Source organism: Aphelocoma coerulescens, chromosome 1A (genome assembly GCF_041296385.1).
Source record: "Aphelocoma coerulescens isolate FSJ_1873_10779 chromosome 1A, UR_Acoe_1.0, whole genome shotgun sequence".
NCBI classification, from domain to species: Eukaryota; Metazoa; Chordata; class Aves; order Passeriformes; family Corvidae; genus Aphelocoma; species Aphelocoma coerulescens.
Window position 1 is genome coordinate 45,051,001 of NC_091014.1, and position 25,759 is coordinate 45,076,759.

Genomic DNA, 25,759 nt, shown 5'->3' on the forward strand with positions numbered 1-25,759 from the left:
CTATTTGCTTTTAATACCTTTTTTCCAAAAAGACTCAAGTTATGGAAACCTAATAGATATTATCTAAACCAACTGCTGCTTTGTTTTCATCTTAAACCTATGCACACATCTGGTACACAGAACCAAGAGATTTGGGTGGCCAGGATCAGGAGTAGGGTATTTGTGTCATGGGAACATACAGCCCCAGAAAAATCCCTTGTTGAACTATTCACATTGCTACATAAAATGAGTAGAGAGGTTTTTCCTCTGATCACTCAGAATTTAAATTAAATATTACTTTTAAGATGAAATGAAGGTTAGCTCATTTTATTTGGCTACCAGCAGCAGGGGTTACAAAACCTCCATTAAGGGAAAAGGCTGTTCCATGGACTACCTGCAGCAAGCCACTTAATTGTAAAGAGGTGACATAGTGTTTATACATGATGTTTTCTATGTCTCTAAATAGTAAATATACAGCCTTGTAGCCTATATATAGTGAACAAACAAAAATATTATGTTGGCTCAGATCAACAGGAACAATTAGTTAAGTATTTTTTGTAAAATTCTGCAGCATTTTGAAGATATTCCTGAAGGTTTGACTCATATTTAACAAGTTCCACTAAAAACAACTCAGTTCCAGATTCTGGAGGCTGTCGGTGTTTATTTTTTCATATGAAAACTTCCATTCCTCCTAATTGAAATTTTATTTTTTCAGCCTCTACACTGGGTTTACATGTTAAATGGAAAGTGTTAGAGCACATACTATAAGCATTACAAAATTTGTGGTGATCCAAATCCTTCTTTTCCTTTCTCCTAAAAAGGAAATACCAGCTTTGGAAACTTACAAAAATGGTAATAGGGTTACAACCTATTAGCAGACCACAACAGATATTTTAGTTGAGCATGAATCTTTGTTTTTGCCCTTCCGAAAGACTGCTCACTGTTTTGTTTCAAACTTGACAGTGTCTATATTTTAGCACTGTTATCCTCCTCTCCATTGCTTTTCAGACTGTTTTTTATTTGATTCAGATGCTCAACAGCAAAATTCCTTTGATTTGATTCAAAACTTGATCAAATTTTTTTATGATGGGGGCTAAACATGAAGGCAAGGGTCTGTTTTTAAACCAGACTCCTTAATATATACTATATGTTTTGTCATAGCATTTAAAATATTCTGATCCACGTATAAAAGAAAGTTAAGTGCCCCTGGAGCATGAGACAAATCAAATGATTCCCAGTGTAAAGAATCCCAGAGTATCTCAAGGAGCTGTTGAATTCGTGGGAGAGTTGTGGTTGCAGGTGAAAATTATAGCAGCATCTCCGTATTGTAAACAGTACAGATAATTCATGGAAAAGGAAGAGTTGGACTTGGCAAACTTCGTTAGTTCGCTGCCTATTGTTTGTATATCATACTAAACACCTTCCCATAATCTAAACATTATCAATGTCTGCATTCAGATCACTGCAGTTTAAGGCCAGAAGGGATGTTAAATCACCTGTATTCTGCTCTGTAACCAGAATATAGCATTTGGCCTTCTTCTAGTTTATGTGACCCTGGACTTAAACAGATCCACTAAGTGATAAATCGTCTTTCCTGCGAAGCTGGGACAGTTTGGGAGCCACTTAATGTGCAGCTTTTAAAAATACTGTCCATTGTCATTTCTAAAATGAAGTACCTTGGACAAATCTACTGCAACTGCAGAAGATGCTTTGCCAAGTTTAAAACCTCATGAGCAAGTAAAGCTTACTACATAATATCTATTATATCATTGTCTACCTATTAGTAACTATTTTGATGTTAGTTGTCACTTAGTTCATTACCAACTGAATGCTGTATGAGATTTTATTTTCCCTAGGACTGGTGGCAGGTTATTAGCCTTGAGGTAGAGCTATTAAAGTCCATGAACAGTAACACCACATCGGTGTTCTGGTATTCCCAGGCTCATAAAAATGGACAGTAAAGGAAACAAAGAACTCTTACATGTCTTCCTGAGATGTTTAAGTACTAGCTATTATAACAACTAAATCTAAAAGTATTTATCACTAGCAAATATTTTTTTTGCTTTTTTTTTCCTTGAGAAAGAACATGATATAATAAAAATACATCACTCTGAAAAAACAAATCTACTTCTGTCTAATTGCAGAGAAACAATGATTATTTTTGTTCATATTCCATTGCTAACCATTGTCTTGTGTTTCTTTAGGTGTGCTTCTATAACTTTACTAGAATTAATTTTCCTCGTCAAAAGCTCCATCTTCTTCCAACTGTCTTCAGCCATGCTGTCACTGTCACTGATATATTCAGTGAAACTCTTATTTTTTCCTTATTACTAATATGTACAGGGACACTATTACATATACTTAATCTTTCTTTTTTCTTCATGTCTCACAATTTTTTCCCCCTCTAATTACATTTTTTCAACTGAAACCAAGCAAGTTATCGCTGAAACTGGCCTTTTTTTGGGTATTATATCAAGAAGCAAAAGGTATTTGAGGACACACTCTTAAATTCTGTTAAAGTATAGGTATTCTTATTTTTCTTACAATTTTTTCCTCTCAGAAAAATTTGTTCATCCTTTTCCTGTTTGGAGACATTGAGCTCATCTGAAAGACTGGCTGGAAATATGGTTTTGGCCAAATTAAATGGTCAGCTTTGGCAAACACAGATTCCAATCCAGTGATTTAATTATTTTTTGTAAGGGGATCCAGAGTGGATTAACCTCATGCTGTACAAAACACCTTTTGTCTTAGGAATTGTGCAGTGTTGAGGAACTCTACTAATGCTTTACTCCAGGCTGCAAGGCACTGCTAACAGCATCTCACAATATCATATTTCCCCTTAGAAAACCTACTTGTTTTTTAAGTTACTCCACCTTATATCTCACTAAGATTGCCTGAACTTCTCTGCGAGATGCAGACCATCTGTTATAAATGGTGTCAGGTATGTGATGTGCCTCACATTTTGGTCCTGAGAGACAGCAAACCCAGGCATTTACATGTGTGACAGGAGTCCAGGCACTCCTCATGGTCAGTGGGGTGTAATAAACAGTTGTGGTGCCTGGGGAGTGATTCAGTTCCCCAGCACAGACACCATAACAGTATTCTGTTACCTAAAGGTAGGTATCTAGTATTATTTGAGAGGATCTCAGGTGTCTGGCTCATCTTTACAGATTATGAGAGACAATTTTAACACTTGTGCCTTTTTCAAATGGTAGCTGATGGCAAAGCAAAGAACTCCACAGGGCTTGATAGCAAGGCATCTGCAATTAGGCAATTGTCTGCTGTCAAAGGGTTTCAGTCAGGTGATGAAAGAACATCTAACTGTTCTCTGACAGGCCCTGGGCTGTACAGCACAGCCAAGGCGGTCTGGTTACTGTGACTCAGGATTCTGAGGAGGTCTGTCCTGTCCTGAAGTAGTAGCAGGAGGCCAGGCACATATAAGCAACCCAGAATGACATTAGACACTTATCTTTTGGAACCTAAATTGTGCTTGTGGAGCTCCAGTCCAGGAAATAATCAGTCTCCTAAGTAATAGCCTCACTTTCTGTAAACTGCCTGACTAGTATTTTCTCCAACAATTTTCTCTGCAGTCTTCTCTTAGCTGAGTATTCAGCAGAATATGTGCAACAAAATGTCACAGAAATAGAGCCAAGTAAAATGAGATGTACAAGTCTGGAAATAGTCATGATCTATTAACCCACAGGTATTTTCCATTTTCTTACCACCTCTAAAAATCACAATAGTAAAACAACCAAAATAAGCAGTCCTCTGAAAGGTCAAATAAAAACTTAGAAGACAGTTCTCTGTTTCCATTAGACCATCACCTGAGGCCTTGCTGAACAGTTTTCTTTTTCTTCAGTCAAGCAAAGGTATTCACATATAACATTATAAGTTATATACATTGGAAAGGAGAGAAACTATTCAAGACATTCTGTGTCACAGGTGTCCATAAACTTATTTTGAATGGACACCAATGTGTTTAAGGTCTAAGCTGATCTCCATCCAAGTCAAGAATGGCCCAGCTGCACTAACTTTTCCATCATCCTTCAATGTTTTAAGGAGAATACAGCATTTCCCAATTAAACTTGTTCACCTCCCATAGATTTCAAACCTCTGTCTACTTAGCCTAAATCTTTTTTCTTCACATCATATTTTTTGGACTTCAGCAAGAACCTAGCAATTGTATTTGGATAATTCTGTATCTATATGTTTGTACAAAGGTGTGTCTGTTTGTTAAATGGCAAACTGAATTGGATCAAAAACTGGAGTCAACATCCAGCCCTTTAGCTTCCCAGTAGGCCTTTTAACGCTTTTATAACATTTTAATTTTTTTTATATATGAATACATTATGCTATATAACAGAACATCATTTTGAAAGATGCTGCATCTTTTTGGAATAACAATAGAAAGCTAACTCAGAGAGAATGTCTTCCCTTCTCTCTTAGCAATGGCTTTTGGATTATGGGTATGGAAAGTAAAGCACTGCAAACAGATACAGTAACTCTTCCAAAGTCTCAGTCAGATCAGAACCCCATATTATCAGCTGTTCAAAGATATAAAAAACTACAGAGATACACTTTACCATGAAGGATTGCAGAAAGCATTACAACTGACAGGGACAAAAAAGTAAGGAAAGCACTCAGATAGCAGGCAGATTAACAGCACTTTCAACATTTGTATAGATAAATGCAAAATATTGATGTCCCAAAAAAATTCATTGTATAAAAGGAAATCAATGACTTCTCTCCCCTTTAGGCTTTACCTACACTAGAAAATCACATAATGTCCCTGACACTGGTAAGTTATTCTTCACAGAATTAGGATATTAGAATGGGTTTTTGCATGATTCTAGTCTGAACTGAGCAATTCCTAACCAGGCTTTGGGACTTATCACTCCCACCAGAGAGCTTAAATGAAGCCACCGTGTTTCATAAGGCAAGAAAACCTTACAAAAGAGATGGGGCTAAGCTGTGCTCCAGGCATGGAAAATGGCATGATTTCACTTAATAACACAAATGTATCTTTAGATTCTGGAGTATAACCTAAGCCACCAATAAGAAAGTAGACACTCAAGTCCTAAGGTTTCTGACATGCCCCGATCCGCAATTTGAATTTTATCAAATTATAATTTCATAGTTCCACCATTTTCTCAAAACTTATATGTGTTTGCATGTGTGAGTTGTATTCAGACTGATATATTGATATATTTTGCTTTACACTAAGGTTTTGAAGAAGATACATGGACTATTTTTAATTTTCAAAGGAGAAACAAGATCTGATTCCAAGATTTAGCAGAGTAATAATATTTAAGTAGAAAAGCTGGTTTCACATAGAACTACTGACACAAACTTAGCTGCAGCAGTAACAGTGAGCAACACTATAGTTTAGGTCATTTTCTTGGCCCATAGAAAACTTCTAGATAGATACAGATAATAACAACTTGCCAGTTGTGGTGTAGCAAACCCATTGCTCCTATTCAGTCTCATGAAAATAGAATGAGACCTAGGATCACATATTTGTAATAACTTTACTCATAAAGGGAAGGGTTTTACACTGTGTTTTAGCAGTTAAATCTTTGCCATTATTATGGACCTTATAGCACAACCATAATTGAATAACCCTGAGACCCATCAGATATGTGTTATCTCTGAATGGTTACTTTTCCAGGGAGCCCATATCAGGCTCATTCTTTCAAGCAAGTAGGGAATAAATGTGCAGGCGATAGCCCACAAAATTTTGATTCAAAACTTGGTGAAGGGAAGAAGGTGTTAGCTTTACCAATTAGCAGGAAATCCTTCTTCTGAAAGTCACCACTGATGACTTGTCACACACTCTCCATAAAACATTTTTAGAAATGTGCCTTCCAAGGCCTTGGAAAACATGGTTTGGATTCCTAGTTAACTCAGGTGATGTTGAAGATTTTACTCCAGCCTCATCCACATTCTCCAGCCACACTGCCCCTACCCATTTTCCAGCAGCTGTATTCGAGCTGAATCCTGGTCCTAGCTCTGTTGCAGGTATGCTGTGCCTAGTTTTGTACCTGGCATTATATTATTGACTTGATATCCGAGCTGGACCTTAAGCCTACCCTCTCAGTGGGCTTCAGTTGCCGGATGGTTGGCCCACCGCAGTTCCAGTCATCCAAACAGCTTTGCTGTGCTTCATTGTGTGCTGTGGGACTGTCACCTCGCTCCTGAGGCTGCTGCCCTGCCTTGTGTAACTGCTGGCTCCCAGCTTGCCTCCCCTTGCACAGCTGCTCTCCTGCTGTAAGCTCAGGGAAAGGACAAGGAATTGAGCTTGAATGGAGCTCCTGGACAATGAGTGGTAGAAGTCTAGGTGGACAGAGGCCCTAGAAGAGATGATCATGGCAGCAAGAGCCTACTGGTGTACTCAGGGCCCTGATATTGCATTTGGAATCACAGAATGGTTTGGTTTGGAAAGGACCTTTAAAGATCATCTAGTCCAACTTCCCTTCAATAAGGAGGGACACCTTCCATGAGGCCAGTTTGCACAAAGCCCAATCCTCCCTGGCCTTGAACATTGCCAATGATGAAACATCCACAGCTTCTCTGAGCAACCTGTTCCAGTGTCTCACCAGCCCTAATTTAAAAAATTTCTTCCTTGTACCCAACCTAATTCTACCATCTTTGAGCTTAAAACTATTGCACCTTATCCTGTCGCTGGTAAAAACGTCTCCGTCTTTCTTATCATCCTTCTCTATATAGTGAAAGGCTGCAATAATATCTCTCCTTAGCCTTTTTTTCCCTGGAACAATTCCAATTCTCTCAGCATGTCTTTGAAGGAGAGGTGTCCCAGCCCTCTGACCCTTCTTGTGGCTCTCCTCTAGTCTCTATCAGCTCTTTCCTGTGCTGGGGACCCCAGCACTGCCTGCATAACTTCAGGTGGGGTGTTCAGGAAAGCGAAGCAGTGTCACCTCCCTGGACGTGATGGCCACGTTGCTTTTGATGTACCCCAGGATATGTTTTACTTTCTAGGCTGCAAGTGCACATTGCTGGTTCATACACAATTTTTCATCCACCAGTACCCCAAAATCCTTCTCTGCAGGACAGATCTCAGTCTATTCATCACCCAGTCTGTACTGGGATTGCTTCAATCCTCAGGAGGTTCACATGTGTTCATGTACTACTTCACATGCTCTCATACCAGCCCAGAAGCTGTCCATGAGGTAATCAAGGGGCTAGAAAACACTCTTATCTCATCTTCCTCACTTGAAATGTGAGGGAGGGTGGAGCCAGGCTGGAGGCATCCTCAGCTTCCTCCTCTGTAGGACAGAGCTTTGGTAAATGGGACATGTCTTTTTCTCTTCCTGTTAATGCTATTTATTTCTCAGCTCTGTGGAATAATCTAAAATCCTTGTGCTGTTGCATTTTTTCCATAGTATGAGACCATTTCCTCTGTCTAAGACATAGGGAACATGACAATCCTGTGTGTCAGAATTCTAGCAAGGAAGTTCAAAGGGAATATTACCACTTCATTGTAATTTAGTCCTTTGACAGCAGTAAGGAGACAATCTATTTAAGTTTTTCCACAATAATCCAAGTATCTGTATCTGTTAAAGAGAAATTCAAGCAATCTTCTCTATCTCTCTGTAATCTACACATGCAAAGGCTCCCTGTAAAAAAAAAAAAAAAAAAGGTTGGCATGTCTTTAAAGAATTTGGTGCTGAAAACGAGCAGTAAAGGGTAGAAAGCTAAAATATAGTCAAAAGGTTAATCTTTTTGTTTCATTTTCATAATGGCATGATGGAATACTAAGTCACTCGAGGTTTAGGATCTCTCAATCACTCTGTTAGCCAACACTTCAAAAACAGTGCTTTGTTTCAAGAATTCATTGCAATGTATCCATGTTTTCCTTCCATGTAAGAATGACGTGTATGGACAAACCTCTGAAGGTTTATTCTCAGAAGGGAATAAGCCTTTGAAGCATTTCAGTTGTCTAGAGTTTCTAGCATAGGCAAGAAGTAGTTAGAATTATTCTGTCTTTCATGTCAAGTTTATTTTATACATCTTTAAATTTCTTTTATTTTTTTTTCTACACTCTGGAATTTGGTTTATTCTTTACAAGCTTTTGATTCCTGCAAAGATTCAATACCTTGAAATTAAAAGATTAAAGGATTCAGCATCAGAATGCTACATGATTAGGTTTAATTGGTTCTGAGTTTTTCCTGTTGAAAGGGCTTTCTAACATGCCCTTAGTAGCATACACATGGTCCTTATTTTCCATGCCTTTATGTAAGGATTTGAACACTTTCAAAAATTACTCTGTAGAGCAGGGCTAGCCTAAGTTATCTCAGCTAAAGTCTTCATCTGGAAACAATAATGTAACTTGTATAAAACTTTAGTTTCAAATACAGCAACAAAATCCTTAAGGCTTTTTTATTCAATTATAATATATACTCCAACATAATAGTTGAAAATGAATAAAAAGTGTAAGTAGGATTTATCATAAAATATGTACTTCAATGCTGCTGAGACAATTAAAGAGTTGGAAAAAATTTTGCTTGATTTCATGTTAAAGATGAATATAGAAGGTTTTGTAAATTGTAATCTTTTATACCGAATCGCATTTGGAAGGAACCTCTGGAGATCATCCAGTCCAACTCCCCTGCCAAGGCAACTTAGAGCAGGTTGCACAGGAACTCGTGCAACTCATGTTGAGATGAAACTTCTGGTGGTTTAATTTATGGCCATTGCTCTTTGTCCTGTCACTGGGCACCACCAAAAAGAGTCTGGCACCACCCTCTTGACACCCACCTTTGAGATATTTATGTGCATTAGTGAGACCCCCTCTCAGTCTTCTCTTCTACAGACAAACAGGCCCAGCTCCCTCAGTCTCTCCTTATAAGAGAGATGCTCCAGTCCCTTAATCACCTTTGTGCCCCACCACTGGACCCTCTCCAGTAGCTCCTTTTCTTTCTTGTCCTGAGGAGCCCAGAACTGGACACAGCACTAGGACTGGCCTCACTAGAGCGGGGTAGAGGGGCAGAATCACCTCCTTCAACCTGCTAGCCACACTCTTCTCGATGCATCCCAGAGTACCATTGGCCCTCCTGGCCACAAGGGCACTGCTGGCTTGTGGTCAGCTTCATCCTCCAGGACTGCCAGGTCCCTTGTTGCAGAGCTGCTCTCTAGGGCATCAGCCCCCCAGCCTGTGCTGGTACTTGGGGTTATTTCTCCCCAGGTGCAGGACCCTACACCTGCTCTGGTTGAACCTCACTACGTTTCTCTGCTCAACTCCAGCCTATCAAGGTCCCATTGAATGGCAGCACAGCCTTCAGCTGTATCAGCCAACACCCCTCCTCCCCAGTTTTGTATCATCAGCAAAATTTCTGAGGGCACATTCTATCTCTTCAGCCAGGGAATATCCAGAATAAAGCATTACATATTCTACTCTCCATTCTGCCAACAGCTAGGAGCAGCACAACCTATCGATTAATATTTGTGCATCTAAACAAAATATCATGCCATTTATAACTAGAAATCATCATTTTCAAGTATTCACCGTCTCTTCTTCTGGGTGTGAGCCAAAGACAATACCTGGGATATTTCTTGGGACAAAAATTTCCTGGATGAAGGTGATATAGACAGTTTTTTTGGTTTGTTTAAAACCAGCCTTTTGTATTTAAAAAATGGACAGCATATTTTTTAAAATTTCTCTTCAAAATTTATGCCCATCTGTATTTTTCAGTTCCTCTGACTGAAAATATTGGAGCTATTCATGTGAATAAGTGTTTGCAGATGCAAGGCCTACAATTATTGCTGCTTTTCAAAAGCTTCTTCACTGTGTTTCATGCTGCAGACATACACATGGATATAGAAACACAACCATCACTGCTTCTCATCAAGCTGTTATAATTTTGTTATTAGTTTGCTGCTGTAGTCTAAAAACATCTGTGAATTATATATATATATATTCATGCATATATATACATATTTAGAACAATACAATTTCTCACAGTTTTGTCCATTCTTTCTCCCACAGATTTAAGTCCAATTCAAGCAGGCAGTAACAGAGCATTAACATTCTTCTGGTCTGCTGACTTAAAACACCCACATAGAGGTAATCTCCAAAGCTTTCAAGCAGCATAATGTACACATTGAGTAAGGAAACTGGCTGACAAAGCAGTTTTGAAGAAACCACATCTTTATATCTCAGAAAGGAAAGTGTGCAGTTTAACAGGCAGGGTAAACAGCCTTCTGTAGTGCCTGTATCCAGACTGATCCTCTCATGCACTTATGGCACACTAACAGCCCTGAACTTCCAGAGCAGGAAGCAGGGCAGGAGGCCAAAGGCTGGTTTGTGTCACTTAAAATGCAGCCATTGATGAGTCTAGCTGTTTGAGTGTTTGTGTTGAGTGTAATCCAAACAGCGAAACAGTTTTTGTGCCTTTTCAGGACATCCGCAGAAACTGTGTTATTTTGCAGATGGAGCTGCTGGAGCATTGTTAAGGTTTTATGCTAAAAATTATCAACTACTTTTAATTTCACAATTTCATTTGAAGATGAGGCAGTTAATATTGAACATCTATCTGACAGCCCATGTTTGCCCTTCAGTGCTCTGCAACTTTTCACTAATATGACTCTTTAATTTATTTTCCTTTTTATTGAATGAACTACTTTCAGCTAAATTAGGGCAACTCTTTTGAAAAAATCCCAAAAATCACAAATGTAGGCCAGTCTCTGAAGCAAAACTAACTTCAGAGCAATGTGTGCATATAGACAGAATGAGCAAAAACCCATCCTTGTTCAAAGCAAGCATAATTGATCGTAGGTATACAAAAAGACTATTGATTTCACAGCTCTGAACCTCTGGCTTAATAAAAATAGAAAACCAAAACAGCAGAGTATGTGAATTTGGGTACCCTCTTCTCATAAAGCCTCATAAACCTTTTTCCTTCTGGTTTTCTCTAATTAACAGCAACTTTGTTGCTGTCCCTCAGTGACACTAGATGGCACTTCAGAGTAGTAGTGGGATCAGAAAGCCTGTAATCATTTTTAGTTATTTTGCATATGATATTAGAGATGTGTTAAGTAAATGCTTGCTTTGAACAAACACAATTTGTCAGCTTTCTCCTATTTTTTACATATAAGTATGAGGTAGAAAATGCTATCTGTTCTCAAAAATAGCTAACATAAGCAGAAATAGTTTGTAGCAGTCGTTCACTAGCAGCTCAAAAAAAACCCTAAAAAAAAACCCAAAACAAAACAAAAATAAAAACCCAAAAGTCCCCCAAACCAAATTATGGGCCAAAGAGCTGTTGCCAGACCTTGTGTTTAGAGGATTTTAGGAGCAGTTTCTGGAGGCAACTGAAAAAATGTACGGTCCTGGAAGTGAAAGCAACACAATGATGCCAAGGATTTAAGAGCTGATCCTTTCCTGGAAATGAAATTAGACTTAGTGTCATTTATACATCAGCAATTGAGTATATGATAACTGTCCATAACCTGGTGCACTTTAGGAGAAACCAGACTAAAAGATGGCCACACCCTTGCTGGAAGTAAGGGATATGATGCTTTAGGCTGCACCAGGAAACAGGAGTATTATTCTTTAAGTGTTTGAGTCCAACAGTTGTGACTATTTACTGTCTTCATACTTTACAAAGAAATTGAGGATGCACTGTTGGGCCCAAAGGCTTTCTACCTTAGTTCTCTTATTTCTTTCCACCCAATTGTTTATGGATTTTTTGTGTTTGTTTTTTTCCTTTCTTTCTTTTTTTTTTCTTTCCCTGTGTTTTGTTTTTTTTTTTTTTTTTTTTTTTTGTTTTTTTTGTTTTTTTTGTTTTTTTTTTTAAGTGGAAGAGCCATCTGGTTTGTATTTCTATGAAAAGTAGTTTTAAAAGTAGTGGGCTTCCTGCTGCTTTGAAGTCTCTGCAGATGCTGTGTATGGATAGAATCCTATCAGTCAAACATCACTGGTGTGGCTGCACAATTTATGGAAAACCAACAGTGTGTTTACCTTTCAAATTTGTCATGATCTTGCTTAGGTCTCTTGTTATAGGATTTGCTCATTCTGCTTCATTGAGCAAGTCTGGGAATCAGGAAAGTCCTGCTATCTTTGCAGCCCTTGGTTGTTAGCAGGGAATATACTTTATGAGGAATAACTTCTGCTTTAGCAGCAAGCAGCAAGCTTGATAGGGAACATATCATGAGTACTACAGAGGAGGACCAAACTCAGGTATTTTCTTCTGGACTTATAGCTTGTTCTAATTTCAAAGAAAAGTCTTAGTATGTGATATTTTAAAACTATGGATGGAGAAATGGAAAGCTTGTGCATATGTTTATATGGTGCTTTATGTAATTATTATTTGTTGTGTGAATCTCTTTCTGTAACCATGTACATACAAACCCTGTGGAGTTTTTCAAGCTAAGACAATGCCTTTGTTCTTGCTTGAAGTGCCAGTGCTTAGTTTTCTGCATGAAGTCTCTGTCTGTAAAATAGCTGATATCCAACCAAGAACCAAAAGGAAAAAAACATAACTGCTGATTTTCTGGAGGGTTTTCCCTCCAGTGACAGAAAGATATCACATACTGTTTGTTTTATTTAAAAATAACACTCTGAAAATGTGAAACCCAGAAGAAAAACAGATGGAAAGCAGAGAAATCATTGGCTACTGTGTGAAGAAGACATCTCAGAACAGTGCAAGCATGCTTTTTCTGTGTAATGGCTATAGTGAGTCATAATTGTTTCCAATTATTTACTACTGAATAAATGACAGCTATAAAAAGACTATATTTGTTTGCTCAAAAAAAAAAAAAAAACCAAACCTATGAAAGTTAGGCATGAAAAAGTTCCTTGAGGCAAAAGAATTTCACACAACTTGTTCTGTCTTTAGCTATCATCATGCCAAAGATGTTCAATTTTCAAGACTTAATTAAAGTTCTGACACACTATGTTATGCTATCAAAACAAAAGAAGAAAGACAAACACTTTGGAGTTTGCCTGTATTACATTATTCTTTAATATAAATGACATATAAGTTTTACAAATTAGAGAGATCAACCTTGGAGTATTAAGAGTCTGCAGAAGATTCTTTTCAGGTGATGTTTCTATTGAGTATATGCTTAGCTTTGAAGATTGACAGTAGAAATTTACAGCCTACCTTTGATGTGCTTGCTACCCACCAGTATGGGTTGAAGAATCCCAATTTACAGAGGGCTCCAAATCACTCTAAATAGATACTTCTACAAATTATGCCCCAGCAATGTCTCTAATTGCAGTTATTTCACTTCATATATTTCTATACTTACGATTTTGCTTATTGTCTAAATTCCACAAATTCATCAGATGGAGGAGCCTGCATATCTCTACTTCACAATTAATTCCTTTTTTCAAAAAACCAAAAACAGTAAAGGATGATGACAAATGTACAATGCAGAACAAATGAACAGTGAACTGCTATGGTTTTTTGTTTAGATAAATACATGGAATGATAACAATTACTAAACCCTTATACCATACTCTACAAGGCAGTAAAGTAATAAAAACTGCTCTTGTGGCTAAGGTGAGAAGGATTTGCACTAGAGGAATTTAGTCATCGAGCTCCAGATACAGGTTACACATTTTTTACTGCAGACTACTCAATATTTTCTTCATTAGGATGATGTCAGGCTAATTCTGAATAGCATTGCTCTAGAAGAATGGCAAACTTTAAAGAACTATGTGTACAATATGAATTTATTTTATTTTTCCAAAAATAATGACATTAGCAACAACTTTATTTGCCTCTGCTAAATAGATACATTCAGAATTTTCTTAGAGTTATAGTGGATATTTTTAAACCTCCAGGGCTTGAAATAAATTTAAAGGAGGTAATTCTTACCTTCTCAAGTCTCAAGATGATTTGAGAGTTTTTTTCCCTCTACTGTTTTTCTCTGTGTGTGGCTATAAAAATAACCTCAATCATTATCTTTTTTTTTTTTTTTTATATATCATAACTTGACAAATATTTACTCCGAATTTCATATACAGTGGAATCTGAAAACCTGCAGCATTCAGCAAACTGAAAAATGCCACAGAAAGCATGCTGGAAAAGAACGCTGAAATAAGTCAGTTTAAAGCACAGTTGGCAATTCTTTTTGATGGTATGCTCGCTCTTGTACATCTGTAATGTCTCATTTATTCTACATCAATGGATCACCTCCACTTTAAAGTGAAGTTTCTGGCATTTGGCATTAATTGTTAGCAACGACTTTTTGAACAGGCCTATAACAACAGGTACTTTATCTGGAACACAACCGAACCCCATCTTTAGACATCTATTTGTAATTTCCAATCTGTACTGCAGAGCGTTCATGGATACACCGGAAAGCAGAGGGCTGGATTTCCCAGTACTGCACGGGGTTGCTGAAGAGGCTCACGCCAGAATAGCTGGCCTTCTTGGTGTTGTAGCCAAGAGGGCAAAAGTCGTTGATACCAATGGAAGCAATCTTGTTGTTATGAAGATAGACCACCTGGAAAGCATAGAAGTACTGAAGTGAGAAATAGAGCTACCATGGCAAATAAGATAAAAGATTTCATATTAAATGCTCCGTATGTGTTTTTCGCAACGTTATACAAATATATCTTCTTTCCAAACGAATCCTTGACTCTGTTTAGCTTTGAAACACCTAGCATACACCCAATTGGAATAATTTCTACAGAAAGTGCAGAAACTGTGCAAAGCAATCGAATAATGTTACTGGCAGCTGGCCATACTGTAGCCAAAAGAGGAGCCAAAGATGTGAAATTATTAATACAGTGCTGTGGTTCAGAAGCATGTGCTGTACACAGAGAATGTATTTGATGGTGATTGGTTTCTCTCCAGCTCTAATACTTTCATTCTCGTGAGTGCAACTATACAGAACTTAGAGCCAAAGTAACCACTAATGATGATTTAAAGTAGCTGATGAATATTATTTTGCTCCAGATTCACCATTTCTGAAGAATTTTTCCAAGCTACATGAAAGGGGTAATTTACATTTGGTAGTCTTCATTCTTTAGGAGCTTTCTTTCCTGTAAAATATTAGTCTGAGTGAAGACAGATTTAGCTTGTTCCCAAAAGGCAATATTTCTAGATATCTGGCCACAAGGACCTCAAAAATACTGGTGATGTGAAATGCCTATTTTGTTTATTTTCCCTCCTGATGGCATAGTTTTGTGATGTAACAAATGAAAGGCTTTTGGGAAAAGCTGCAATATGTCCCTGAGAAGAACTGAAAAAAAAAAAAAAATCAACAGAAGAAATGTTCTCAGAATGTATTTTGAGTAAAGAGGAAACCAAAGTACACAAATATTCCCATAGTTGTTGTGGCCCCTCAGACACAAAGAGACAATGAATGTACACCTCCAGGTCTATACACCTCCATAACCATTTCCACAAAAAAATCAGAATAAGAGTCTTGTATGTAACAATTCCTTGATAATTCAAGAGTTTATGGAATTTGCATCAAGTTACAAATACTATGCACATTTCTGCTCAAGACTGAATAAACACACATCTATCATTAGAAATTTTTCAACTATTGCTCTCTGAGACAGTATGATAAACTTTACCTGTATATATTTGTGTTCACCCAGCCCACTGGGTACTCTGACAAGTTCATTGTTGTTCAAGTGGAGCTCTCTCAGATGAGGTACATTGTTAAGAGAGCCATTCTCAACTGAAGAAATACTGTTGAAACTGAGACCCAGTCTGAAAAAGTAAAAAACAAAAAAGAGGAAACCAACAAAAAATATGTTAAACTTGCCCACATAACTATCTTTCTTGGGTTGATTCCTTCTCTACACTGCTGTTGCAGAACAGACCAGGCTAATTTTAAGAATTATGTGTGCGCTAGGTAGAGCTAGGTTAAATTTAAAAAATTAAATAAGCTTGACGTGTTGTGAATATTCATAGCTATCATTATAGCATTCAACTTGTGCTTATGATGCTGCATTTGATGAGCTGTACGACTAGTCCTGCTGTAAATGCATACTGTGCACCTCCATAGGCACCCGCCTTTCTTTAGAAGCTGAAACACTGAGTAAGTGATACTTGTAACTTTAGGAACACTGTCTGTAACTTTTTTTGTCAAATTACACAACCCATGTTCCCAGAACTGTTAACATTAAAACTTCACTGCATCCTTCTAAGATAGTTAAGTAGTCAGAGTCGTATTACCTACTGGAAACAGGAGCTCAGCCATACTTTATGATCCCTTTAGCAGGACATCAAAGTGGGACTTACACATTTCTCCAATCCATATTTTTCATCACAAAACCATCCTTTCTGCTTTACACATCCACATACTAGGTTTATAGCACAATTTATGTTCAATTTAGATGATCTATCTGTCTATTTATGTGCTAATAGTATCAATTACCAAACAGCATAAATTTTTCAAGAGACTCCCATAAATTACAATACTCTGTGTTGTAGTAAAGAAATCAGTGACGGTACTTCAGGAGTTGTCATCTTCAGGAGTCTTGTAATTTGACAAAATTATTTCTATAAAGGCTAAACCTAGGTCATCTATTTTGCTCTATCTTTTTTCTTTAAACAATCTTTTTTCTAATATTGAGGCGGAAAATGCTCTGAGATTTATTAATAGCTTAATCAATAAGAGAATTTAATATAGGTAATAAGAGATCTCACGTTAAAATAATTTGCTATGGAGGAGTACTTTTAAAGAGAGCCTTCCTCACAGTTATTTAATAACCTGTAATTCTTTGTGGCTTGTAGCAGTTTCAGAAGTCAGGATCTGAACCTAGAATAAAATCACAGAACTTAAAATTCTTGTTCTATCTTCATGGCAGAGAAGTTTCCAAATATTAACTAATATTACATATAATGCAAATAGTCTGATCATACTCATTTAAACATGGCAATGTTTTCAAACTATTAAATGACAAAGGAGAGTTTAATGAAATCTCCCAGTTACATCGATAGGAATTTATTTCACTCAGAAATCAATTCACAGTATCCTATCCCCTTGTTAGAATTTGGTAATTAAGAATTTTCACATGAAAATTATTAGAATGAACTTTCTTTTGAATAGAGTATACCAAATTTTAGGAAAGCTTGGGGGATTGGATCTTACAGAGAAATTCAGTCTGAAGTTCTGCAGAATGCTTAGAGAGGACTTCAGTGATGGGTATTCATAGTGGATGTCTTTGAAAGGACTGGGAAAAAACCCATCATGTTTTGTCAGAGGGCTATAAATTCTTGTTTGACACATATCTAAATATGTGTTCACTACATATGCAGGTCTACGAGTAGATGTGTCACACCTGGGAGACCAGTATTAAAAAAAACTCAGTTCTGACTCTCATATTAGTCTGTTGAAGAAAAAGTAATCCCTTTCCATAGTCTTTTAGGGAAAGAATGAAATTATAGGAGTGCGTAGTGAAGTGGACCTAAATCTCAGGAGGAGTGAAATTATATATAATTACATCTCCTCTAAATGTCTTACAAAAAACTCTCAGTCACTTGGGGCTATGCTTACAGATGAAGTAAGTCAATATTATTGTGTAAAACAGAGGGTGATTAAGAGTGTTGGGAAAGAATACGGTCTTCATCATCCTTCCCACAGGAAAAAAAAGGGAAGAATTTGAGAAATCATTTTTGCTTCATACATTGATATATTACTTCCTTTTATATTCATGAATGAGTAACATTTTTCCTGTGTTTCAGTAGATCTAGCACCAATGTTCTAAATCATTGAAGAGCATAATCAAAAACATATCTCAAAATTGAAGAAATTCTCAAATACTTTTTTCACCTTTTTTCTTCAACATCCCCGCTGGACCATTTCCACCATTTTTTTTGGAAAGAAACTTCGTGATGCTCCACATCATTATTATTATTATGGGCTTAGAATAATAGAACCATTAAGGTTGGAAAAGACCTCTAAGATCACTGAGTCCAGACGTTAATGCGGCCCCACCATGTTCACCACTAAACCATACCCACAGGTGCCACATCCACATGACTCTTGAACACTTCCAGGGTTGGTGATTCCACCATTTCCCTGGGCAGCCTGTTGAAATGCTGGACTGAAATTTCAATGAAGAAATTTTTCCTAATATCTAGTCTAAAGCTCCCTTTGTTTGGTTCAATTTCCACTGTATGGAGCTAGACTATTTCAGTAAGCTTTAATAGGATATAGACATTAGTAATATCAGACATGTAATGTGAATATCTTCTTGGAGCTCATTCCTGTGTGTAATCAGCAAAGTCTTTGTTGGGTTTACTTTCATAAGATTATTGGTTTTTCACTGAATCAGTCTATTTTCAAAAGACTTTTGAAAGACTTAAGAATGATTTTACAAGGAAAACAAACAAACAAAAAGGACAAATATTGTACATCTACTAGAATGCAGGAAAACTCAAAAGCGAATGAGCAATAGACCTACACCAAGCTCTTGCATGAAACATTTTACAGTTTAAAATACCTTAACACACAGAAAAATTACCTGTTTCTCAAAGTTTAACTGTGCTTTAGGGCAGCAATTAGACTGTTGAACTTGAGTGGACATGAACAAGGTTGTCTGATCCTGTCCTAATATCTCTGAAAATTTAAATATGTAAATAAAAGCTGGGGTTTGGTATGCTGGGCTGGAGCTCCTCCATAGCTCCCTCCTTCTCTCACCCGTCTGTTTTGTTTTGGACAGTGTCCTCCTTGTTCACCAAGCTGTGTTCTGCCTTACCTTTCACCTTTGCAAAAGAGGATCTCTGATTATGCTGAGGTTACCTGCTTAAGCACAGGGCAGCAAGTGGTTTAGAACTCGCTGCCTACTCTGAGCAGCTCCACATTTCCACATCATGGCCAACAGAGTATCTTGTTGCTCCATACAGTACAGCCACAATAGAAGCAGCCCAAGTTTAGATATTTTTAGGAGTCCATTGGCACTTGCCATTTAAAACTTTATGTCTTAAGGCAGATTTCCAACAATGTTGTCCATGTGATGCTGCCTGTAGTGTTTTCCAAGAGTGAATGTAAAAACATAAAAACTGTGTCATCTGCAGGACAGCTCACACGCCCCACAACCCCCACATCCAGTAATGTAAATTACTCTCTACCTGAGTAGTTATCATCTTGTTTTGGTTTTGAAAGTTTTCTTCATAATTTCTCTGACGAGTGTTAAACTCTATACTAAGCCTCTGTTACAAAAAAAACCTGCTTCATAGTCCTCTAACCCCTAATTATAGTATTTTTATTTTTTCATCAAAATCTAGGACAGACTTTTTTTGAGTCTGTGATCTAATATGAACATAAAACATAAGATGAAATGTCTTAATTTATAAGCCCTGGAAAGCTGTTCTAAACTTTATATCTTGAAATTTTCAGATCCAAAATATGTGTTTGTTATGTTACTATATACTTCACTGCATTGAATTGCTGTCCAAGCTACTATAAATACTAGTAAACTTAACTCCTGCTGCTCAGTAATCTTTCTCCGATTTCTGTTTTCTGCCTTCATTATGACAAGAGAATGATTAAGATGAAAATTCATTAATTAGATCCAGTAATCTGATTAACATTAACAGCCTTCATTATCAGTTGTTTTGATCCATTAAATTATTTCCATAGTAAAATTTAAAGTCCTAAATTATCAAAATAATTTGTAGTAAAGGCCCATTTTACTACGCTACATGTTTTTTGATGTGAATGCATTCCCAAACCATTCTGTATAACTGCTTTTTGGGAATTGTTCTTTTATTTTCCTACACTTAGAGAAACTTATTCAACAACATAGTCACAGATTAGCAGAGTAAAGTCACTCTGATGGTGTCAATTTTTCAACTAAATTTTATGGGGTTTTTTTCTTAATCATGTTCCTGGACTCATTGCAATCTTGTCTTTCTTGAGAAACAAAGGAACCACTGTTGAAAGAAGTTGTGGTGCCCCTGTGCTTTTTCCTCAGTTTCTAGACAAACTGCATGAGCAACGCTGTGTCCCAAGAAAACTTCATAAACCAAAGATGGGCATACAATGAAAGAAACATGCATAATTTAAAAAATCTAATTATACTCTTCCTTTTTTTATTTTATTTTTTTTTTTTTTGGTAAAGCAAATAAACAGTTGTCCTGAGCATATAGCACTCATAATTGAAAACAAACAAAAAGTTCTGTCAGGAAACAAACATTGTTCTCTTCAATCAGTACACAAATCCTTAGAAGCCTTTTCTGCTAAGTTATGACTATTTCTATGTTTCTAATACTCATGAAGCCCAGACTGATGTTTTCTAATTGTGTATGTGGTGATTGCAATTTCAACTAATATTTTATGTGAAAAGAAGAAATTAAGATATTTTATGTGAAAAGAAGAAATTAATTCTTACTTTGCTAAGTTGGTGAGTCCAGAGAGACCTTCAGCATCAACTTTGCTGATTTTGTTGCCGTCAAGGTGGAGTTCAGTAAGGGATGGAGGAAGGCCTGAAAGAGAGAATACCATCAAATTACTTTTGATTAAACTGGATTATTTTCTTTTCAAAAAATACTTGTATTATACCACAGGTCTTTTACAGTTGACAAAAGATTTTTCCTAAACACGCCTATGAACAATTCCCTAACTTGAATAAAGAACTTTCACAATCAGGGAAACTGAAAACAGCTAGTAGCAGTTTATTTAGTGTGAAATAAGACCAAGCTCCTATAGTCATTATAAAACAGTTAACTCTTGAAAAATAACTAAATTAAATTCTTCTCAGTTATTACTTCTAGCCTTCATGATAATGTAAATAGAACATATAAAATATTGTAGGAAAAAGAACTTTCATTTTAGTCAGACTACCCACATACATAAATGTACAAACATCTGGCACCTAGATATTTAACAAGTAACAGCAGTAGAAAATGCAATTGTAAGTATGAGGTAAAATAATTCTAATGTTATTTTAGCTAGAGTCCATACTAGTTTATAAATTCTGTTTATCAGGGAAAAAAAAGAGGAAACATATTTTTACCTATCCAAGGTCCCTCAAAGGAACATCCAAAACAGGAAATATGGGAAGAAAAAAAAGTAATAACCAATATTATCTCTCAGAAATTTTTCAGCCATTTCAAAACAATCTGTTGGCTGAAGTATAAATAAATTGAATATAATTTCCTCTGTAACTGAACCATTCTTGTTTGTTTGTTTTGTTTTTGACAAATTACAATAAAATTGTTCTTATTTTGTAGGAATTTGCAATTAAATACTTTGCTATTGAAAACTAGCAAAGGTTTTTGTTTTGTTAGAGGGACAGTATTTTTGGCTTCAAACCCACAGACTCGTGGAGAGCTGATTTTATGCTTGTACAACTTCAGTTAATTCTACACAAATTTACAATTTTGTAATTTTGATCAGGCTCAATAACCAGGCTTGGAGGCTGAAAATGTTCCTCCATTTTATATTTCAGCTATGAGACAAGAAAAGAAAAATAACATAAAATGACATTTTTCAGCGCACCTCTCATGAACCCTCTTGTAATCAAACGCCAAAATTTTCCAAACTAATTAAGGTCATCTGATCTAAAAATAGATAGTCGAAGGACTAGGACTAAGTCAAAAATCTTCCATAATATATTTTTTCCCAACTGACTAAAAGTTTGCAAATTATACCTGTGCAAATCTCTGAAATATTAATTGAATTTCTTACCTTTTGGGATGCTTGTAATGTTGGTGTCTGCAATACGGATGTAGGAGAGCCTCTTCATCCCCTGGAAAGCTCCATTTTCAATGCCTGAGCTCTTGATTGGATTGGTGCCTAGTTCTGCCAAAAAAACATGATTGTGAGCTGAGCTGCAGTGTAGGTACCTGTATTCTTAGGTCAAAGCTAATTCAGAGAGATAATTTATTGAAGCATTTGTTGGCTTTCTACATATAATCACTGATCAAAATAAAAGCAACATCTTGAAAACACACTGAGTAGTGTTTGTTATAATTTCTCATGCTCATACCTAAGACAATCACTTGATTCAGTCCATTAAAGACAGCTTTCCTCAACTTGGAGATCTCATTCTCATGAGCCCGTATCTCCTGGAGAGACTTTGGCATGTTTTCTGGGAGTTCCTTCAGGTTGTTCTTGGACAGGTAAAGTCTTTCCAGTTTCTTCAGAGGAGCAAAAGCTAATGGGCTTATTTTGCTGATTTTGTTGTTGACAAGGATCAGTGCCTGTGGAGTAATAATCAAGGAGATATCAGATGATCACAAGGGAAATTACTTTAGTGGTGAAACACTTAAAAATTACTACTATTTTCTAGTGCCTTTTGATGTCTTCTGATGGCAAATTATGTGACCTGAAGAAAATGCAATGCAGTACTAAAAAAAGATTATAATCCTCTGAAACAGTGAAAGATAAGTCCTAGAGAACAAATACAACTTTTATTTCATTGCTGAGACTGCAATGCAGCTTCTGTTAGCATCCATAATTTATGTTCAAGAATAAGTAAAATTGTTCTCATTTGAAAGCTGTAAAGAACAAGACAGTCACAAAAAATATATATAATTTTTGTTTGTTTGGGTATTTTTTCCTGACTTTGTTTATCCTAAGGATATTCTTATACCTTACCCATCATCACACAACACTTCTAACCAGTTTCTCCTGAACATAAATACTCAAGAAAGTGAAGTCACAGCCCAGCTTAATAAAAATATGCATAATATTACCTCATTCCTCTTAGTCTTATAAGACTACACTTACTAGATTTCTGACCAAAAACAACCTCTTTTTTTTTTTTTTTTTTTTTTTTTGCAGAGACATAAGCTATCTTTTTGATAAGCAAAACTTTGTATGGAAGGGGAACAATCTGAAGCATCATGCTCAAAGTCCTGCAGTTGGGAATCATGGAACGTACCCACTTAGCCTTCCCTGTCAGTGCCTAATCCAGTTCTCACAACTTTGGTATCTACACTCAGGGTAACTCTAAGCAAACTAGCTGTCTGTTCAGCCAGGGGAGAAAGGTCTCCATGAAAGAACTGTTATCTGTAACAGATATTCTCTGTGTGACTCTGAAATTTTACATTACCTCTAAGTCTCATAGATTAATTCACCATGACACAAAAAGAGAGAAGAAGGTCCCATTACTGTCATAGCACATTAATGGAAAGTATTTCAGATACAGTAGATACTGGAATGACTCTTATCATTCCATCTGTTTGCTATGTACTCATTAGATTTACAGTGTTGCATGTTTGTGCAGTGGATTAGGTAGAATGGGCCATATTAATATTGGTATAATGTCTAATTATATTTATTACTAGGGCATCTTTTTTCCACTATGCTAGCTTCAGAAACAGATGACAAAAGTTGTATATACTATAGCGAACATTCAGAGAATTTTCATACACTTTCATTATTTTCAGAATTACACTTCAGTCTGTTTCTTAGAGGAAAATGGAGTGTTTGCATTATCCCACAATCAGTTAAGTACTAAACCAATGACAATACTATCAGTCTCTGTGACAGCACCTCTCCATCATGGAAACTGAAAGAAAAGTGGGAAGATAGTTTAAAATGGTGATGTGTGTTTTTCCCCTAATGGACCCCTCTTGCAGATCGCCCTGAGCAAAGCCAGCGGTGTGTACTCTGCATGGCTTCATCAAGTGCACGGAAGGCTGAACATATCTGGTTTTAATTTTGTATGCTAGTTAGAAATAACTCATATGCACAAGGAGGTAGAAGAGGTCACCCACAGTTCAGCAGAGTATTTCCCTCACAGTAAGCCTGTCCCAAAATAAATATGTTGGTCAGTGGAAGCCATGGCCCCAACTATCTTTAATTTGGGCCTGTATTATAAAATCTGACATGAAAACACATGGATACTCATTGGGAGTGGTTTCCTGATTCATGATGGCCACAATTGTGATACCGATGTAGATTGTGCTTGTAGAGAAATTCAGCTACTTGTACAGTATTAGGACATGGCAAACAATCCAGTTAGTTAAAAGTGGTACAGTTGGAATTATGCCAATTAGTCTTTTACATTGTTTTACTTTCAATAATTGAATGTGCTACTGCTAATTACACTGTGCTTTATTTTTATTAATTTCACCATGGATTTCTTTTCCATAGGTCTCCAAGTCAACACTCAGTGAGTTTGGACTCATGTTATGAGCATTTGAAATTTTTATCCTGCATCTTGCTTTGTACTGCTTAGCCTTTTGTTTCAGCTAAATATCTTTCTTACCTTTTTTATTTTTTCTTTGATTTCTTTTAACTTTGTTACCTCTTAAATAAAAAAAAAAAAATTGGGCAACATTTATCACAACTGATGATATGGTATGAAATATTTCTTGATGGAAACAGGTAGGTATACATTCAGCTAGGCACTGTAAATATTCTCTGAGTAGTTGATTGTTATATCTCTTCAGAGTGTAGCTGATACCCTTGATCAAGCCCAGAAGTTATCTAGGTACCTAGGATGAATCTGTTCTGCTTTGCCAGTTCTTTCTCCTGAATATGTAAATGCTATCCTGGGGAAACACACAGAATTGTTTTATTCAAACACTCAAGGATTCTCTCATGTAGAAATGATGGTGTTATATCAAAGGTATGTATAAAAATACTAATTTCACAGTGGGAACATATGTTTGGTGGTATAAAGTGGGAAGATACCACAAGTCAGAGTTTACAACTTTTTCTGTACCAGAATATTATTTCCCACTTATCTGCAAGTCCCTGCTCCCAGTATTTTAAATCTGCATCATTTTTCCACATTTTTGTGCAGCTGTAAAGAAGGAAAAATAAACCCACACACTAGAGTTTGCAGGTGAAGTTTTACTGTCTCCCAGAGCAACAGCAAATGATGAGGATAACACACCAGTATAGCACCTGGCAAGCCATAGTCCTGGATTCCTTTCTGACTTCACAATAACTCTATTATACCCCATACTTAAAGAACTAAGTCATTAGCCTTGCAGCAATGCTGTTTACTTTCCTGAGAATGTGTCCCGTATGGTTTGCATGTAACAAAAGCTAAACCAAACCAAAATAAAATAAAATTTAAAACTCAGGGGATTTAGAGGTCAATGAAAACAGGAACTAGGGGACAAAAACCTAGGGAAAACATCTGCAGGCAGTGTTACAGAGGAATGGATCTTAGGCAAAAACAGGTCACATGGACCAGCTATCCTGAATAAAGCCCAGATGGCACGGTGGGACATTACATTCAGTGTGTTAAAGGACATACGAAATTTTTGTACATGGCAAGAAGTACTTGGAGAGAAAAATAAGGGTCAGCCTGAAAGTGTTCTCAGTGCTGGAGCTCTTGATCACAGACCTCACTTGCAATGCTGATGGTATGAAATGATTTGGCTGAAATATGACAGCCTAGAACAGAAGTCACAGGAACTGATGCTTTTATTTGAAAATCTAACTTCTTCCATACTTCCACTTTTAGTGGAAGAAAAAAGATATGTCATTTAGAATAAATATACTTCCTAACCCCTACAACCCCCTCCCCCCAAAAATATTTGAAGCACATCACAAATTCACAATACAAAAGACTGATCATACAAATGTACAGCCTTCAACATGAGCTGGTATGGGTGTGATGATATATGGCCTTAAGTAAAAAAAAGGCAATAAAGAAAGAAAAAATAAAGAGGCATAAATACATAAAGTATTAATACATCAGTTAATCAGGCTGAGAAAGTTCATAGTAATTGGCCATGGATAAGAGAAAACTTTACTTCCATCCTCATTTTCCTGAGATAAAGCTTTTTTCTTTTGTCATTATATAGCATGTAAACTGCACTGTAAACATTGACTCATTTATAATATCACACCACCTTATCACGACTGGCAGTTTAAGTGG

General features: G+C 36.6%; 1 protein-coding gene across 1 annotated transcript in view; it reads right to left on the bottom strand.

Annotated features, from left to right (window-relative positions):
- Positions 1 to 12,928: 12,928 nt before the first annotated feature.
- Positions 12,929 to 25,759, bottom strand: part of DCN (decorin) — a 37,846-nt gene continuing 25,015 nt past the window's right edge. The window contains exons 4-8 of the mRNA XM_068999989.1: positions 21,902 to 22,115; positions 21,601 to 21,714; positions 20,303 to 20,396; positions 15,533 to 15,671; positions 12,929 to 14,451 (exon numbers count right to left, since the gene is read on the bottom strand). Coding sequence (XP_068856090.1) covers positions 14,257 to 14,451; positions 15,533 to 15,671; positions 20,303 to 20,396; positions 21,601 to 21,714; positions 21,902 to 22,115 — 756 coding nt within the window. The 3' untranslated portion in view covers positions 12,929 to 14,256. The remainder of the gene's footprint in view (positions 14,452 to 15,532; positions 15,672 to 20,302; positions 20,397 to 21,600; positions 21,715 to 21,901; positions 22,116 to 25,759) is intronic.